General features: G+C 46.7%; 1 protein-coding gene and 1 long non-coding RNA gene across 2 annotated transcripts in view; one reads left to right on the top strand and one right to left on the bottom strand.

Moving 5' to 3' along the window:
• The window catches only part of LOC141925016 (uncharacterized), a 36080-nt gene extending 24271 nt beyond the window's left edge, over positions 1–11809 (bottom strand). The window contains exon 1 of the long non-coding RNA XR_012623730.1: positions 11733–11809. This is a non-coding gene — a long non-coding RNA (uncharacterized LOC141925016). The remainder of the gene's footprint in view (positions 1–11732) is intronic.
• Positions 11810–12137: 328 nt separating this feature from the next.
• Positions 12138–16883, top strand: EDN1 (endothelin 1). The gene is made up of 5 exons (XM_074828351.1): positions 12138–12348; positions 12549–12690; positions 13654–13812; positions 14110–14217; positions 15592–16883. The coding sequence occupies exons 1-5, from the start codon at positions 12285–12287 to the stop codon at positions 15728–15730; spliced, it is 612 nt and encodes a 203-aa protein (XP_074684452.1). The 5' UTR covers positions 12138–12284; the 3' UTR covers positions 15731–16883.
• The last annotated feature ends 1751 nt before the right edge of the window (positions 16884–18634 follow it).

Raw genomic sequence — 18634 nt, forward strand, 5'->3', positions numbered from 1 at the left:
TTCTGTTTCCTAGCTGCGTAGTTGAAAAAGAGGAGACATGATGAAGAGTTGTGCTGCCATCACCCCAAGGCTGTGAACATCCCTGGTGGATGTCCCTCACCTCAGAGTTGTAAAGAGAAATACCAAGAATTGCTTTCTCCACACCTAACAAACCCAGTGTATCTTTCCAATTCCAATCCCTAATATTGCTCTTCCTCACAGCTGAGGATAGGGAACAGCTCTATACCATCTACTGGCATCCTTTGCTCCACAGGTGTTCCCAAGAGTTGCTCCTGCCCCACACACAGACTTGTCACACAGCCCAGGTTAGCAAAATAGGCTACAGAGTGGGAAAAAAATAGGCACCCGTTCCCACTGATGACCCACGAGCCTGCCCATTTCATTTTTCTCTTCTAACACTTCCTTCTGAAGGGTATAAAATTGGTTACATCTCCTTACAGACAGCAGTTCTCTAGACAACAGGGCTTTCCAGCAGCCTAAAAGCAAAGCAACTGAGTTTTCTTTGGGATTAGGGGCCTGACCCACAGCGGCTTTAAATGAAGGTGTGTCAGTCAGCTCTGGATGAAGTCAGTATGTGGAGTCTGGATGAACTGCAGATATGTCTGTTGCTATGGGGGATCCCTCTAGTTCTAGCTGTGGCTCCTTTGCCTAAAGCAAGTACACTTTTCTAGCAATACTTTGGTGAAAGCAAAGTGATTCTAGCAATACTTTGGTGAAAGCAAAGCAGGCAGTCCTGCTGAGCCCCCTCTGCCCCCCCCGGGAAGGGCACGGTGGGTGTTGTGACGGCTGGTATCACTTGCTGGGCAAAACCCAGCCTGAGGCTGCTGCTCCCCAGCTCCTGGCATTAAACTTTAGAGCGAGGCACCACCTAGAGGCATGAGGGCTGTAGTAAAGCTGAAGGAGACAAGCACGGTCAGGCTCCAGCTCTTTTCGGTGACAGTAACAGTGTAGTACGATGCGTATCAGAAACTAAAAGCCTCAGCGTTCCCATTTTCCTGTTTTTATCAAAACAAGTTGATTAGTTTGAACAATAAATGCAAACCTGGAAGCCCTCTGAGAGAGCAAGTTGTGGTCAGATGGTCTGGGAGGGGAAATTCAGCCAACGGCACAAGGAGTCCAGCGGGATGCTTTAATTGGGGTATCTACATAATCCAGGCAAGATGTGCCCAGTTTACTAGAAATTTGGTTTAGGCTTTTTTCTAGTGAAAGTCCCAGCCTCAACTTTTAGCTATTAAACAAATGCAGTTTTTTTGCAGTTGCTTGTTGTCATCATCCACAGTATCACAACTTTTTAGTCTTGAGTAGCTGAGCCTCTCCAGGCCAGGATGGACCAGGATTATAGCACTACTGAGGGAAAGAGCTACTTCTCTCTTCTCCTCCAATTTCCTTTAGGACCTTGATGCTGAGTTGAGGTATCAATTCCCTGCGCTGAACCACCTGTGCTTCCCTCCTTCCATTCAGATCCACCCTGCCGAACCTGGGGAAGAAGTTCCTTCAGAAAACAGATCCATATGCCTTAACTTTCTACAACATTCTCATCTTCTTCTGTCCAGGTTGTCCTTGTCCTTTTTGCAGCCTCTTTTCCCACTATAAACCTGTTGCTGGCCTCCCCCAGGTGGGAACTTAAAAAATAATTGCTAGGTCCATGAAGGGAGAGTTGGTTTTGTTTGTTTTATGCCATAGGGTATGCGTCACAGAGTTTATTGCACCACTGAAGTCTGTTATTATAATGAAGTAGGTCTCCATAATAGTAACTGTATCACAACTGGAGACTAGCCCTGGATCTTTCTGTGCCTCCAAGTTGGTATTTTCCTACACTTGGTCTCCCTGTCCAGGGAGGAACTTTGAAAGAAATGTCAACGGCCACTTTTAAAATCCAGAATAGTGGCCTGTGGTAATATTTCTAATATGCCCAGACATGTGGAAAACATCACTAAATCCTTGTGGTGAGAGAACCACACCTCTGACAGAGCTGAATGGGGAAAAATCCCACAATATTCCCTGAAGCCCCTTAGACTAAGAGCAAGCCTCCTAAAAAGAGAAATGTCCTCTGCTCAGCGAAGCTCCTGAGGTTTGGCTTTTATATGCCAGGGGCGCACTCCACAAGAGGTAGGTGACCACAGCAGGGTGACCGTATGCACCCGTGAGCCCAGAAACATGAATTTCCTTTCTTAGTAGTATTCACAGGGATGCAATACCTCCAGAGATGTTTGAAATACTTCTGTCACCTGCACTCTGCCGTGTGCTGGCACCCATCAAAAGGAGACACATCTGACACTCACTCTGCAAACACTTGATACCAATGTGACCAGTGGAATTGGTCACATAGTTAACACCTGAGCACAGGTTACATGTTCAAATGAGCCCAGCAGTGGGGACCCTGCAATTTTGGCAGTTGCATGGATCTTCTGTTGGAAATGTCTCTCTTGAATGGCCCCCAAAAATGCGTATTTCTTCCTCGTGCCCTGCCTTAGGCTTGACCCCCTGAGATTTTCATCTTTCATGCCTCTTACATGGTTCGTGCTGCTGTGGGACTAAGTTAAACGTCAATGTTACATTGCATAGAGGATGCAGCACTTTGTCGTTCCTTCATTGCTTAGCTGTATTTCTTATGCAGTGGGCCAACACATCTGCTTCAAGACTCTGGGCTGCCAAATAACCTTCGAGAAAACCATGCCCTTGGTGATAAGACCAAAGAAAGGAAAAAAAAAAATTTTACTTTTACAGAACAGCAGTTTAGATTGCATGCAACTAATCAGCACCTTCTTTTGCTACAGTGTACTTTGCTACAAGGAAATGTATGGCAGGTTCCCTATCTCAAAGCAGCAGTTCACCGTAACTGTTCTTCAGGAGGAGGACAAGGAGACGGGGCACCAACTCCAAGGGCTCCTCTGAACAGCTTGCACAGCTGCCCTCCTCTGGGGAGCCTTGCACTGCGGCCCTTCGCCATACAGGTTTCTCTGCACTCCCAACAGCATCTTTGGAAACGGGCAATGCTGGCCCCACTTACTTATTTCCCAGAATTTCTCCTAGCACAGTGCCATTTGCAAGGTCTGAGAAGTCAGCCAATTCACCCCAAGTGAGTTTCCACCATTTATTTTCTGTACAGCACATGTGCCTACCGCAGCACACGCATAGCACGCAAGGTCTTAGCTGAAGATGACTGTTTCCAGTAAAAATATCTCTTTCCTAAGAGTCTTAGAAACCCCACCTTCTCATTATAAGGAGTATCTTACACAATTCTGAACAAACTGCAAGGAAAACAGGATGCTATTTTCATTCAAGTATCACAACTGGTATTTATGGAGAGAGAAGTGACAGAATGGAAAAAGCTGCCTCCTTTTCTCATAACAAGGGCAGTGAAAGAAAATGAAACAGGCAGACGCTAATTAACAGATAGTGTAACTTCTCTAGAAAAAGGAAGTGGGGATTTCTGGTTTGCCTAATCCTGAACTGGTTTCCTCTGAAGATAAGTGAGTTTTGAGAGGGTTACTTTGCCTTGTTGCTTTTGACTTCCACTTTGCCAGGGAAGCAAGCAAGCTGCAAATAAACAAAGCTTTAAGCTGCGTCATATGGCCCCATTCAAAGAGCAAGTATCAGCAAAGGAAGCAAGGTGTTTTATTTCTTTTTGCCATTATGCAAAATAAAACATTTTCAAATTTAGTGCCAGCTCTTCTTCTGGGAAAAGATACAGTTCTGGTCAATGGTGGCTGGAGAAAGGATAAAAAACCTGGTGTCAGGAGAAGAGCTCTTGAGAATTGAGGCCTTTGAATCATACCCTTGCTGTTCCTTGTGTTCAGCCTGGACTTTTAAGTAAGTTTCATTGTTCTAGAGAAAAGTGTGATTCTAAAGCCATTTTAGAAACTAGGAACAAACCATATGGATAACTCACTGCTGAAATGTACTGAAAACACAATGCTAAACTTTGTTTCAATCAGGTTTGGACTATTCTGCCCTCCTAAACTAAAATTAAACCACTTCCACTCAGTTTCAGCTGGTGTGAAACTAGCTTAGGTTTTCAGAAAGAGCCTTTTTACTGGAAAAAAAAAAAAATATCTGCAAGAATTCGAGGAAAGCTGGTCTGCTCTGTTAGCTGATGGCTAGAACTCTACTGTGTGATATACACAGTTCTTATTTTCAGAAGACTCATCCTAAACCCTGTGTAAGAAACAGCTGTTTGTGGCTGTGTCTGTTTAAATTGAAACTAATACTACAGTTTTACACCATAATCCTGTTAGGAAAGGTGGAATATGTTTGTCTTTAAAGAAGAAAAAGATGTCATTAAAAACTGTGAAGAAATGATAAATGTTGAGAAAATGACATTAGGGAGCAATTCTTAAGGCACTAGCTGCTCACATACAGTGACACCAATGGTAGCAGGGTAACTACAACTCAGAGTTAGCTAATCTGAACAGGATTAGTCAAAGGACCATAAGTACGTTTCTGCATGTGCAGTACTAACGGTGGAAGAAGTCTTCATCATCCACAAACTATTTTTGTCAAAAGCACAGCCCTGCATTTGTTCTGCACTGTGCTATACCAGTCCATCAGAGCAAAGGTCCTGCATGATACCTTTCCCACTGAGGCTTCCACCACTTCAGCTGAATGTCTCCAACTATAATGCTGAACACATACAGGAAACTGAGGAATTTGCATCGCCTTTTTTTGTCATAGCAAGCAAATCTGCTTGGAATAGCAAAACCAGAAGGCTCTGGCTGCAGGCATCAAGCCTGCAGAGGGGTTCACAGTGGTACCAGCTCAGGTTCTGCTGAGTAGCCAAAATGGAAACAGCTGGTGAAAAATTCCTAATAGAGACATGCCTCAAGGATGCTTAGTGAAAGCAGCCAGAAAAGCTGGCCTCATTCCTGTATGTTGTGTGTCATACATGGCAAGTGTCGACATACAGCCCTGTTAGGCATCCTGGATTTTTAGCTGCTCACAGGAACCTGGAGTCATATATAGCCACTTCTCTTCCAGTGGTTCCTCACCCCCTCGCATTTCCCAGGCACATCGTTGTGTGCTGGAGGCAGTGCCGACGCTGCAGGCTGCATGCCCACTTGAGAACAGGCTCGTTCTTGCAAGTGAATGCAGGGGGTGGTGGACGTAAGGTGATCTTAGCCCAGTGCTAGGGCATCGGCAATTCTCAAGCTGCTGTTCCTGTTTTCCTGGCCCTCACAGGTAACAAAATCTCCTTCTTGTCAGTGTCACCAGTGAGGAATTGCCATAACAACCCCTGGATCTGTGTGGTCTGTGTTCTACCTCAGACACAGAGTAGATATCTTAACCTGTATATGTCCCTTGAAAAATAAGAGGGTGTCCCTCCTATTGCCCCTTTAAAACTAAGAAGGAGAGCTTCTAAATTTTATTTCTTTTTTACTTGCTGTGTCTACAGCTTCTCTCCTCTGACAGCTTTTGGTGTAACTTGTTCAAGCTGAGACTGGGTGCAAGGAACAGCTGGAGCATGTTTAATGCAATGCTTCCTCACAAAGCTGCCTTGTCCTGGGAGAAACAAGGGCAGATGAAGACTAGGAACTGCAGCTGGAGAGAGGCGGTCAGCATTTCTTTGGTCAAAAAAAAGACAGACACAAGCATCTGCCCAAATGGACAATGAGTAGGTCTTTAATGCTAGGAGCATTGGTTCATATGTGGCTGCTTTCCTATACACCTTCCAGGCAATGACACATGGAAGCGTAGTGCTAACGAATTTAGGAGCAAAGCAAGTATCTGGAATAAGTAACCAAAGAAAAACAAACTCATACCTATGGCTCAGGCCGCATCTAAACCCATGGTTTTTCTCATCTAACCCCAGGCCCAAAACAGAGGTGGCAAAACAGTCACAGGGGGGTACATGTGGTAGCAAAAGGGCTGTGCTGTAAAGAAAGTTCAACACTGTTCTTAGAACAATGCGTTGGCTAATTACCTTCATTTCAGCAAGGCTTTTATGCACTCAGGAAAGGGTAGAGCCATGTAGCTCTCAGCCATCTACTAACTTCAGTCTTTGGAGACAGTCTCATTCAAAGGCGGAGCAAGCCACATTGTAGGTGAAAAAACTAGGCATGAAAAGTCAGTTAAATTCATTAATTCGAAGAAGTGTCTCTGAGCGAGCTGCATGAAATGAAGATCTCACAAGTACCTTTTCTGAGCAAAGCAACATAAAACCCAAGAGATGGACAAATCAAAAAAGCTAAAAAATCAGTTTTGATAAGCAAACCTCTGTATACTGGAGAGGGCTGATAATGTAGCAGGCAGGTTTGAGGAACTCAACTAATTTCTCCACCCTCCCCAGCAATTCCTCACAGACCCTGGGCAAGTCACCGGCTTGGATTCATCCCCAGCTAACTCTAGATGTTAAAAAGAGGACGGTACCTAAATTTAGGTCTGTCAACACTTTAGGCCCCTTTCCAAAGTCTAGAGGGCAATTCAGACACTAGGTGAGCTAAGACGTTCATCTAATTTAGAAACCGTCACAGAGTATCTACTGTTAGCCAGGATGTGTACTGACCTCCTTGCTTCAGTTTCCAACTCTGGGCACTGGGATGGCATCGTTGATTCTTTGCCAAGACTATGGGAAAGTGGCATTTACTAAAGAACATGAAACTCTGAAATGCGCTGTTGATAGGAGCAAGATGATCAGTCAGAGCTGTGTGCTGCTCTCAGTGATTTGCTTTGGAAGATTTTCTAATTGGATGTGTTGGGTTTGACTTCCTTGCAAGCCAGACTTGCCAAGAAGTAAACAAACCTGATAAAGCACATTTTCCACTAACTGTTATTGGCAAATAAGTATTCTATCATATGCTGCTGTATTCCTAGAAAAGGTTGTATACAGAACCAGATCTGGTTTTCTACAAGTGACACTTTCTGTTCCGTATTTTCCTTTTCTTCACCAAACCCTTCTGTTGCAGCCTTTGCACTAATCTCTTGTATTTATTGATGGTAATCTTTGTTAAACTCTTACTTGCTCAACCCATTCTTAAAAGGCTGATTGTACATGTGATTGACACACGTAACCTTTTACCATCTTTTCACACTTCTAGAAGATGTAATTCATACTGCTTGTATTTGGAACTTAACTGATGGAATGGAGCTGAAGACCATGCAGAAATACTTTTTTTTTCAAAACAAACTTGGAGTCCAAGCATAGCTATGAGAATATATCACAGTCCCATGGGATCAGACTATCCAGCCCAGCATTTTGTGGCTGAGGTGGCGGATGGTGGATGTGTCTGCAAGAGCACAGGGATAAGACACATTGCTCCTTCTCCAGAATTTCCCCAGGCTTCACAATTTGAGATTTTCTGGGCCAGAAGGGAGGTCTTTGCCTTATAACATCTACTAATATTGCCAGTGACATGAGAAAAACTCAGGTCAATTAAGAAATGAAATCCAATTTAAGCACCACAGGAGAAACTGTCTATAACACCAAAGGGCTAGGGATCTAAATCCTTCGGGGTGTCTGCGTGCAGGATCCTGAGCTACCTGGCCGAAATAACGATCTGCCTGAGCCTGCTGGTGAGGGCGCCATCCTGGCACCACGCAGGGCACTCCCTCGGCAGTCCAGGTCACCCCTGTCACTCACACAAAGCCTGGGAGGGAGGGCTCCAGTCGCCTGCCCCGTGTTACACGCACAGAGCTTAACCTTTTGCCTTGCTCCTGATCCTCCGCTTGCGGCTCCTGCACAAGAGCAAACGGAGAGTAAAAGATGGGAACAGGAGAAGCTGCTATGGCCAGCTGGAACAGGGGATGGCCAGGTATCTCCAGCACCCCCGTGGCTTGCTGCAGTGGGAAGGGGACACTGTCTCCCATGACAGCCAGGCAGAGATGGGCAGTAAAAGAAAGGGAGAAGTTCCTGTTAACTCTCACCTAAAAGTTAGGTGGATTCTTTATTCCCAGACGATTTAAGCCTTTTCCCTTTTCCTACCTGATGTTTCCCCTCATTTAAAAATTGGCTTGGCTTCCAGCGAAATGTTTCCCTGATGCTTCCAGTTCTTTGTTGTGGAAAGTACAAGCAGGGGGAAGGTTTCACAACAGTACCTCTGGAACTCGAGTCTTTGCAAACCGTCCTTCTTCTGTTTCCGGTAATAACAATTTTAGCCCTGGGAGAAACTGTGAACTTTGCTCAGTGAAGTTGATTTTCTCCTCTATTTAAGCTCTAAGCTGGGTTTGATTTCTGTGTTTTAAATGGTATCTAGTCACTGCCACCTGGTGCCAGGACACGCATGGCCTGCAAGAGCTTTCTTTCCTCATCTGATGGTGGCTCTTCTGTGCCAAGCATCATATAGCTGCCACCTTCCTCCCTAGTTTAACCAGGGGTTTGTATGTGGAGTGAATTTTGGAAGGAAAATGACTGCTGGTGGTATTGGGCTGGGGAGACGATCCATCTGCGTGCTACAAGCAGGTGGGGCAGAGGCTGCTGGGGAGCAGCTGACCTTCCTCCTCTCCTCAGCACTTCAAGAGGTCCACAAGTGCAATGTGAGGCAGGCACTTTAACAAATGTCACTAACCGGAGATGGGGCGAAATGGAGAAAGTTGGCTTGCAAGAAATCATGCTTCTGCCCAAGGACCCTCATATCCGTAAGGGGAATTCAAACCATTGTGGGCTGGTTACTGACAGACAACAGTAAGGTAATTTCCAAGAAGCTTTAAACTAGTTAGTTCTTTAATTTGTGTGTTATGTAAATATAATCTCCCCCCCTCCTCTTGTGTAAGAAGGGGAACATGCGGACTGGATGGCCCCTAAGAGGAAAGTAAGGTGCAAGAGGGGCAGCGAGCAAGAGGGAGAAGTTATGCAACTTTCACTTAATTGAGAATTGTGTTTCAAATCTGCAGAAAACAGCATGTTGCTCCCCTTGTTCCTTAGACAGAAAGGCACAGTTTTACAATCTCCTTTTATTGTTTTGCTGATAAGCAGGCATTTCACATTTCTGACACTATACAAAATGTCCTTTAGAAAACTCAGTCAGTGCCATGGCCTTTTCCAGCTGGAACACTAAAACCAGAGCCTGGCTGGCCAGCTAAGTTTTCACCCCATCACGCAGTGCCTCAGCTGCGGCTGGCCAAGGTACTCCGGCTCAAAAGGGAAGGAGCCCACTGCAGGAGCAGTCAGCCTCAACGCCTGCTTCCACCCTCGCCCAAACAGGCAGCCTTGCAACCCCAGCGTAAACTTCCCGGCCCTTGGGGCAAGCCAGCTTGGCGTGCGCCGGGGCGACTTGTTGAGTACATGACTTTGTGCGATCGCCCACGACTTTGTATTTCCACTCTGCAAACACTGACTGCTAGCCAAAGTTTAGTCCTGTTCTGCTTATTTTATAAGAACTCTACTGTGACCCACACTGTTACAGACTCCTGCTATAAACAGCTACAGAGTGAGCAAATCTTCCTTCTTTGGCAAACCTCCCAAAGGGTATTTCTGCATGGCACAGACCTGCCCGCTACCTCCCAGTGTCCAAGGAAGGGTCAGGGGGTTACCCCTTCCCGGAGAAACTCACCTTCTGGCCTGGCAATCCCCACGGCCTGAAATGACCCACCCGGGCCACTGGCAAACGAACATAAATTTGTTTTTGCATTACTCGAACAAGCAACAGGAATAGCTTGATTCTGGTTAGTCTCAAGATCTGTAAGTAGAGCTATCAGAAATCGCTGAATCAGAGGATATGGATCTCTGACAACAATAATATTTGTGAATCCTTACCAAAAATTGCTGAAGATGTTTTTGTTTTTTCAGGAAAAAAAAAAAAAAAAAGCACCTTCAGAGGTCCCTGCGATATGTTTGTGCTTTGTTACTCAAAGGAAACATGCATGACATTTTTGCCAGCTAACAAAATACCTTCTAACAAGGCATTTTGACAAAGCTGAAAATATCTTACACCGATGTGAGTCATTTTGGCTTCAAATGCACATCTTTGAAAAAGGAATCTCAGAAAAATATCTCTTTTAAGTAAGTGCTGGCATGAAATACAGTCTTTAAGTGACCAGCCTGGAAAGACTATGTATATTTGTATTCTATACAGAAATGATAGCTATCTTTCGACCCACACAACTCCTTTGTGTTTCTTTTTTTTTTTTTTAACCACCAAGAAGCCAAGGAAAAAAAAAGAGAATCTAATTTTTTTCTCAACTTTTGGATACTGATAAAGTCTATCACTTCGGTGGGCTACGATTACTTTTAATGTGTAGCTAGGTGACCTCTGCTGGTAGATTCTTATCATAACGGCAACAATTCACACACAACAGGTACAGGTACATTGGTATTCTGATAAGTGCTGCCCTACATACACAAGAAAACATAATACACAAGAAGATACAATCCCTGCTCTGAAAAATACTCCCACGCTGGAAAGGTGTGAAAAAAACCACTGTATAACCCAGCTTTCTCCACTCACAGATGTTTTATAGGGCAGTTTTTAGAGAGCCTTTGATAAAAAGGTACGACCACCTCAGAATGGGGCCACTGGCATTTATTCAACCTAACGGTCTGAATACTTGCTGTTGCTCGGAAAGCCCCCACACTCTATCCTGTTAGAAGCAGAGAGGTTAAACCGAGGAAAGGCTTAGTCTCCACTTGCATTCCTTTCCTGTACTCTTTCTCGTACCATCTGCCAACAGCCATTGTGGGAGAAACGATACCAGCTAAATGGACCTTTATTCTGACTCAGCACGCTTGCAGACAGTCTGTCCAGTATGATACAGCAGCACAGTAATTCGATACTTTAAAAAAATGGCCATTCACCTGCGAGATTACAATGCAACTTGCAGTTAACAGCCTTGGTCTTTGTGATATCCAAGGTCATTTCTATTATTACAGCACAGTGCACGGAAATACCACAAATACCATGAGAGTCTTATCTATTTATCATAGGTGAAATTGGCACGCTTTGCAGCAGGACGGCTCCACATCGGATCACAGGCATTTGAGTTCACTTGAGTTTATATTCAGAGCCTGGCTTTCTCAGTTAGGAGCTCAGCGGATTTCGTGCATGCATACATTTGTGATGGCATTGCCGCGGCCATTTCTCGACCGTCCAGCTTCCACGCTGACAGCTACCGCGCCTCGACACAAGGCAGCAAATATAAACGTGCCGGAAAAAAACCTCACCCTGACCTTGCCAGAGGTAGCGGTAGGAGCCAAAGGCAAAGGCCAGACACGGGTCTTTCCTCCTCCTGCCCGAACATCCCCGGCTTTACGCGCCTGCTGCTGCCGCTCGCCCGGCCCGCACCCCAAAAGGCGCTGTGGCGCGGCGCCCTGCCTTGCCACGGAAGAAAAGGGGGGTCATACCCCGTCTCACCGCTGCTGCCAAACCCACACCCCCCCCCCCCCCCGGAGCACACTCGGTTGGGCCCGCGGAGCGCGGGCCGGGCACACCAGGCCGCGCTCACCCCCGCCGCTCCCGGGCACCCCCTCGGCGCGGCCCCGGCCCTCCGGCCGCCGCCGGCAGCCCCCGGCGCCCCTCTGCCGGCTGCCTCGTCGGCTGGGGACGGGCAGGAAGGGCAGCTCGCCAAAGCCTTTCCCCGGGGCGGCGGCGGCGGGAGCAGCGGGCAGAGCCCAGAGGAGCCCGCGCCGGGCGGCGCAGCCGCTCCAACGGCCGCCGCCAGCCTGAAGGGCGGCCGCGACACCTCCACCGCGGGCGGCACCGCGCCTGCCGCCGCCCGGCCCGCCCCGCTGTTATAATACCAGCACCAACAACAACACCACCACCACCACCAACAACAACGCTGACAATAATCACAATAATTACTGTTGTTGCGGCGAGGGCGATGCTGCCCCGCCGGGCCCCGCGCGCCGCCGCCAGGCGGCTCAGCCCGCCGGTCGCCCTCAGGTGCGAGGCGCGGGCCAGCAGGGCGCCCCCTGGCGGTCCGCTGGCGGCGCGGCCCGCGGCGCCCCCCCGCCCCGCCCCGCCCCGCCCCGCCCCGGGTCGCCCCCGGCCCCCCCCGGCCCCCCCGCCGCCGCTCTGAAGTTTGCAGGCGATTTCCTTTCCAGCCCGGCCTTATCTCGACCCGCACGTTGCCGCGCGGTGACTAATAGCAGAACAACATTGTCTCGGGATAAAATAGCGCCGGGGCTGTTTACCCGCTCCATGGGGGTTCGCTATAAAAGGGCGCCGGGGACCGCCGCGCCAGCCAGACGCGCCGGGGCGCACCGAGCCGCTGCCTGCCCCCGCGCCGCGCCCCGCCGGGGACGGGACACCGCTCTGCCTCCCGACGCCGGGAGAGATTTTTCCCCCTTTTTTCTCTTTTATTAATTTTTTCCCTTTTCCCTGCCCCGTTCCTTTTGCTCTCCGCTGCCTGCTATGGATTATACCCAGATGATCGTCTCGCTGCTCTTCGTGCTCTGCCCGGGGCTGCTGCCGGCAGGTACGTGCCGGCCCCCAGCCGCTCGCCGCCGCCCGGGTCCGGCCCCGCGGGGGGCTGCCGGGTGGCAACCGGGCTCCCTGGGGGGCGGGGGGGGAAGCGACCCGAGGAGGCTGAAGGATGCGTCGGGAGGGGCTGCCGGCCGAGCTTGCGCGGGGTGCGTGGTTGCCGCGGGTGCTGACCTCTGCCGCTCCCTCCCGCAGCCCCCGGAGCCGAGGCGGGCGCCGCGCCGCCCCCCGCCACCACTGCGCACCGCCGCGCCCGGCGCTGCTCCTGCTCCTCGCTGCTGGACGAGGAGTGCGTCTACTTCTGCCACCTCGACATCATCTGGATCAACACCCCCGAGTGAGTGAGTGTACCGGGGGGGGGGCTTCGGCAGGTGCCGAGCGCTGGGTTCCGCTTTGGTTGAAAAAAGGAGAAGGAGGGGGTAGAAGGAGAAAAATTAAGAACCGCAGTCCCCCCTGCAGCAATGGGACGGGGAGGAAGGAATAGTTATTTGCACAGCCTCTCCTGTTACCTTTCTGCCGAGTTTAGCAGCGAGAGTGTTCACTGGGAGAAAGCAAGCAGGGTTTGGTTATCTAGACTGAGCAGATAACTCCTAATAGCCCTAATGCACCTGCCTTCCTAAAATCTGGATAGGAGTATTTCCTTTGGGTGCTGCTCAGCAAAGGCTGTGGGATACTTTTCACTATGAATCAGAAGCAGACAAAATGCCAAAACCACGGTTTTGCCAGCCTGATTTTGTCTGGTTTTCTTTCCAACAAGTTAGGAGGCTGGAAGGCTTACTTTGACATGGGGTGGCTCCTCACCGCCTCTTGCTGCTCTCTGTGCAAATTAATGCATCCCATGTGTTAATAGGGTTATACACAGTGTCCATTTCAACGCTCTCCCCACCAAAAAAGTAGTGAGCCAGAGCCTCACCTAATGCTACAAACACTGACTTTGTGATTTGTTCTGCTGCTGGGTTTCCTTGGAGCTGAGAGGATCTGTTCCTCACTTCTATTGCTTCTTTCTCTGTTGCCAAAGTTCAAAGTGATGAGGTTTTATTGCTTTCTATCATACAGGGAGGCACAGCAGCTTTATGAAATCACAATTAAAAGGTCATTAGCTTTGTCAGTAGCCATGCTAATGAATATGTTACAGGATCATCAGAAACATTTTCATGGAAACTATGACCAACGAGGCATTCCCAGTCCCACAGCCTTTACTCATGCAATCAATCCCATTGATAAGATTGCCCAAAATACCTTGCTGTTTTGAAGCCACAGAATTATTTGAATGACTTTCATGTTGTCTCTTTGATCATAGGAAGACTGTTCCGTATGGTCTCGGAGGCCCTTCTCGATCCAGAAGATCGCTTAAGGACATGGTGCCAGAGATGCTCGCTGAACCTAGCAGCAGATGCCGATGTGCCAACCAGAAGGACAAGAAATGTCTGAACTTCTGCCAGATGGGAAAAGATCTCTGGTGCGTCTATTGTTGCTACTCTTTAAAAGGCAGTGCATGTAAAAGGGATGGATTGTGGTAGACTTACTCATTCTGGCACTTGCTGAGTGAATAATCTCCCCAAAGCCTTGCCTCCTACCTGAGTGCTCCCACTGCTGTGATACATACTATGGTTTGGCCCCGAAAGATCTCTTATTACATGCCTTGAGAAGTGGTTGATGAGATGCCTCACCTTGTGGACTGCAGACTTGTTGGGTTTTTTGGTTTTTTGTTTTTTTTTTTTTTTTTCTAACAGCAGCACCTTTTCACTTTTAACAGGGCTCAGTCCACCATGGAGAAAACCTCACGTCACCGCAACAAAGCTGGTAATTGCATTGGTCCTAAATGCATGAACCGACAGCTTGTTGACAGCAAGAAAATGAAGCGGTGAGTTTCTTCTCATCCTGTTGTAGTTCCCCGGAGTAGCAATAGAGAGCACAGTTCACCTGCCTTCGGGCCAGTGTGGGCTTAGCTGGTGATTTCAGTTTAAGAGTTACAGAGGAATCAGTGAGGATATCTTGAGGGCTTTTCTTCATGCAGTGGGTTTTTAGCTTGTGAAGACATGGGTGCTGAGCTCTGCCTAGCATCCTCCATTTACTTAGAAGAAGCAGGCTTAGTACACCAAGCTTCAAAAGAGTATGAAATCATGAAATACTGACAGAAAGAAATAGAGCCTGTCATTTTAGTGTGCTCATGCACTATCTTAACTACACAAAAATACAATGTCCCAGCTATTCTGATATGAACTTGAATCAGAATGCCTTTTTCTTAGATACTTTACTCCATTTTACTGGAGGGGAAAATAAAGAAGATTATTGATCTATCTGGATTTTGAATATATCATTTCTCCTGACAGGTGTGGCTGGCTTTTTAGAATGCAGGAGGTGGATTTCTACCTGCCTTATCTCTTACATTGCTCAATAAACCTCTGTTAAAATGAGTACAGGATGTTAGTGATGGAAATGACTGCAAAAAGGCTGAGGAAAGGGAAAATGAAGACTAAATTAATATTTGAGCCCAATTTAATGTTTGAGAGTAGGACTAAATTTCAGAACTGCCCTTTGAGGTCCATGCATAGTAAATTGAGCAGCAGTAGGCAGCAATATCACTCCACAGTGCAGTTCAGGGATGCATGCATGAACTTGGTGCAGCTACAAACCCCACAGAGGTGAAGTCAGCTTTGAAGCTGAGTGTTAGTACAGCTAAATCGGCTCCAGCGTTCAGTGTTTGGCCTGTGTAAAAAAGTATGGTATACAGAAGTTTGCCCATACAAAAGACGACTCTTTAGTGCTACTTTCACAAGCAGAACAAGATTTATGGGAGCAGTCAGCCTGATGATTTTGAGTGAGACTTAGGCCCTGGAAATCTTTAAACCATTTTTTTAAATGAAGCTTGCTTGCTTACTTACTTGAAAAACGCACCCATTCATTGGAACCAGGAAGAGGTTTACCTAAAAGAAACAAAACAGCCAAAAAGAATAACACTGAAGACCTCTTGACTCGATATGTGCTATTTAAGGAACTCTAGAGCATCTATATTTGAATATTTTAGCTTACTTCAATGTTTGCATTTAAATTCTGAATCCAATATTTCAAGTGGCTTTAGTTAGTGTAATTCTGACAGAGTTATAGCAATCAGCAGTTACTGAGGCCCATGGCAGAAATCTAGGCTGAGGCTTGTTTAATCAAAAACTTAATGTCTGCACAGTGGAGATGCATCTTGATTATTGTAACCATAAATGTATATTTCTTGGGTTTGCAGGCTGGAAGCCATTGGTAACAGTATCAAAGCTTCCTTCAGTATTGCAAAGCTGAAGGCTGAGCTCCAGAAAGGGCGGAAGCTGAAACATAACAGGGCGAACAAAAAGCAAAGCATCTGGGAAAGCCTGAAAGCATCTTAGTGGGAAGATCACCTGAATGTTTCTCCATCAAACTTGCTGACAAAGTGTCACCAAAACTCTCTCTTGACTTCTAACATTCCACGGCAGCGAAGGGCCTCTCCGTCCAAGTGTTTGTGCAGCAAAGTAAATCACTAAGAAAGTCCCGTGTTTGGAGGTATAAAAGCAAAGGATTTCATCATTCTAGAATTCAGATGGATTGGTAGAGGAGGTGAAGAGGAATCCACAGTAACGTACATGAAAAGCCATCTTTCTGAAGAAACATTTGAATATTACTTCTGGAACGTTACCTATCAATTGAGCAGCTTTCAGGGTCTACATCAAAAGCATCTTGCAAGGAAGACCTCACAGGTGTGCTTAGAAAGGACAGAAGGCAAGATCTTAGTGGACAAACTTCAAAGCAAAAAACTCTGCCTTTTGATTAAAATGCAAAAATGAAAGCCACGGAGCTACTTTAATCAGGACTTACTGCATATATACATGTCTACCTCGCGTACTGTTTGTTGCACTCCTGCTAGAGTATTTTTACACCTTGTTATTGCCTTTACTAATCAGCTGCAACCCTTTGCCTATTTTCAGAAGTCTAGTTTACTTGTACAACCAGAGTTATCTGAATGTGGGTTAGACACTGTGGTTTGTTTGCATAGTCGAAGTCCTTTGGTTTTGGATACCAAAGGACTCTTCAACATAAGATAAAAGTTAAGAGGACACTACTAGGTTTCCCATAACAAGGATATTTGGCTAACTGAAGTTCTAATAATAGAGGTTGTTGTGTCTTACATGCCACCAAAAATGCACTGAAGTGGGGATGTACCAGCGGCTGTTGTAAGATTTATTCAGTGCCTTGTTTGGTGGAAATTCATTGAGACAAAGGGTTGTTTTGAATTATGTCAAAAGGCTAATATTGGGTGAATGTTTATAGCAGTAAATTTGTTCACATTGTTGAATCTGCTGACAGGTTGAATCTTACATGCTTATTTTTTGTGTTTTGTATTTATATTCACACAAGTTCTTCATTATATTTACCATGTTGAATACACATTGAAGTAGGCCATATTGGTCTATGCATGTTTTATGTATTTCTGTATGAAATTGGGAAATGCTTTATGCCTATCAAGGTAAATATCTTCAGAAATAAATATTTTTAATTTCTGTATGGGCTTGTTTTTCATATATCCTGCTTTTCCATGGGCTATGGCTCCATGATCATGGTGGTAGATTGCCCCATGTTCAAAGCTGACCTAGATGAAGTGTAATTACTTTTCTGTCAGATTAGCCAGATCACAACGTGGAGGTTTGTGCCAAGTATGAGACAACAGATAATACTTGTTCTAGCTTCAAGCTTGCTCGTCAAAACTTCACGGCAAAATTTGATTTGGCCAAATGAATTTATCCTGGAGCAGCATTCTTACATAGCTGATGTCTTTTTCATCCAATAGTACAAATTCTAATGCTGGATTTACTGTACAATTAAAAAATGGCCAATAAGGGGTTGGATATAGATGAACTAGAGGAGAAAATGTGTACAATGGGTGCTTTGTGAGCTATATTGAACTAGGCAGTGTTATGTTACTTACTACCATGCTATCTTAAAAGTCTCAGTCCAGCCCATGCAAGTTAAAGATGAACACCTCAATGGAGCCTGGCCCAAGCCCTGAAAAGAGCTAGAGCAATAGTCAAACTTTGCATGTCTCCAAACATTGGCCTGAAGTGGTTATAGCTGGAAAGCTGCTTAAAGCAAAGAAAGGGATTTAATCATATCTGATCCTATAGCAAAAAAAAAAAAAAGCACAAGAGTTAGTCCATGGATAAAACTGAGTGTTTGGGGTTTGCTTTTAAAAACAGACTTTCACAAACAAATGCAATACAAGGTGTGTGACACTTAAAAACACTGACAGCAGTCACCATTAAGAATATCTGAAGTTGAACTGGATTTCTTGTCAATATTCATTTGTTTGCAGCATTTTTCACACCCAAACATCAGAAGGCTAAAAAAAAGCCTATATCATGTTTCTTTCACACTGTTCCACTATGTTTTAAGGCAGTAATTCAGGTGAGAGATGGCAGTGCTGGCAGCCAGGATCCAACAGGAGAGCCTGGCCCAGGCAGCAGGAAGGAACCCGGAGCCCCTGTGCTTCTGCAGGGCAGGATGCGCCCCCCGGAGCCGCCATTTGATCTCTGCATCATCTGCTCTAACTGCTTGGGATGTGCATGGATCAGTGACCTCTGTCAGGTGTGAAGAGACCTCACTAACACTTACTGGTTTTCTATTTCTTTCCTTACTGGTGGTTGCCTTTGGCAGGTAAAATAAACAAGCAAGTCACTGAGGCACTGCATCTCTCCCAGCCGAAGCGTTGGGAGCGGGTGGTGTGGGCCCCTGCTAGGGAAGGGGCTGTGCATTGACATCCCTGTCCCAGTTGCTCCTGTTTTCTCTCCCAGGAGAGAGCGGGAGGAGAGGAGCGCAACAGCAGCACTTGTGCTGTTATTGAGGCTGGCTACCTGGATTTTGTAGGTGATCAGGCTAAATGGTGCTGTGGGTGGGCTTTAGTAGCCAAATTCCTGGCCAGCTGCTTAAGGATTCTTGAGAGACCATCCTAAAAATAAACCTGTTCCTTCCAGGGTTTACTCTGCTCATGCCTGGACTCAAAAGCTGGCTTTCATCCTCCTTTCCTTCCCCCTAAACTGAGCCTGCTGCTTGCTCGTGCTGCTGCTTTGTGTAGTGATGGTCATCCACTGGCCTTTGGGGGAAGGCATGGTCCCCAGAGCTGTGCAAGGTCGTCCTGCACACCACTGAGCCTGAGCGGCAGTGCAAAGAGCACAAGCAGGGTGAGATGCCCTGATGCCAGGGGCTTGAAGGCTTTGGGAAGAGTGGCTGAAGCCATTTTGTGCCGCCCAGCCTGCTCCAGG

The sequence above is a fragment of the Strix aluco genome, chromosome 1, assembly GCF_031877795.1.
Source record: "Strix aluco isolate bStrAlu1 chromosome 1, bStrAlu1.hap1, whole genome shotgun sequence".
Taxonomy (NCBI): domain Eukaryota; kingdom Metazoa; phylum Chordata; class Aves; order Strigiformes; family Strigidae; genus Strix; species Strix aluco.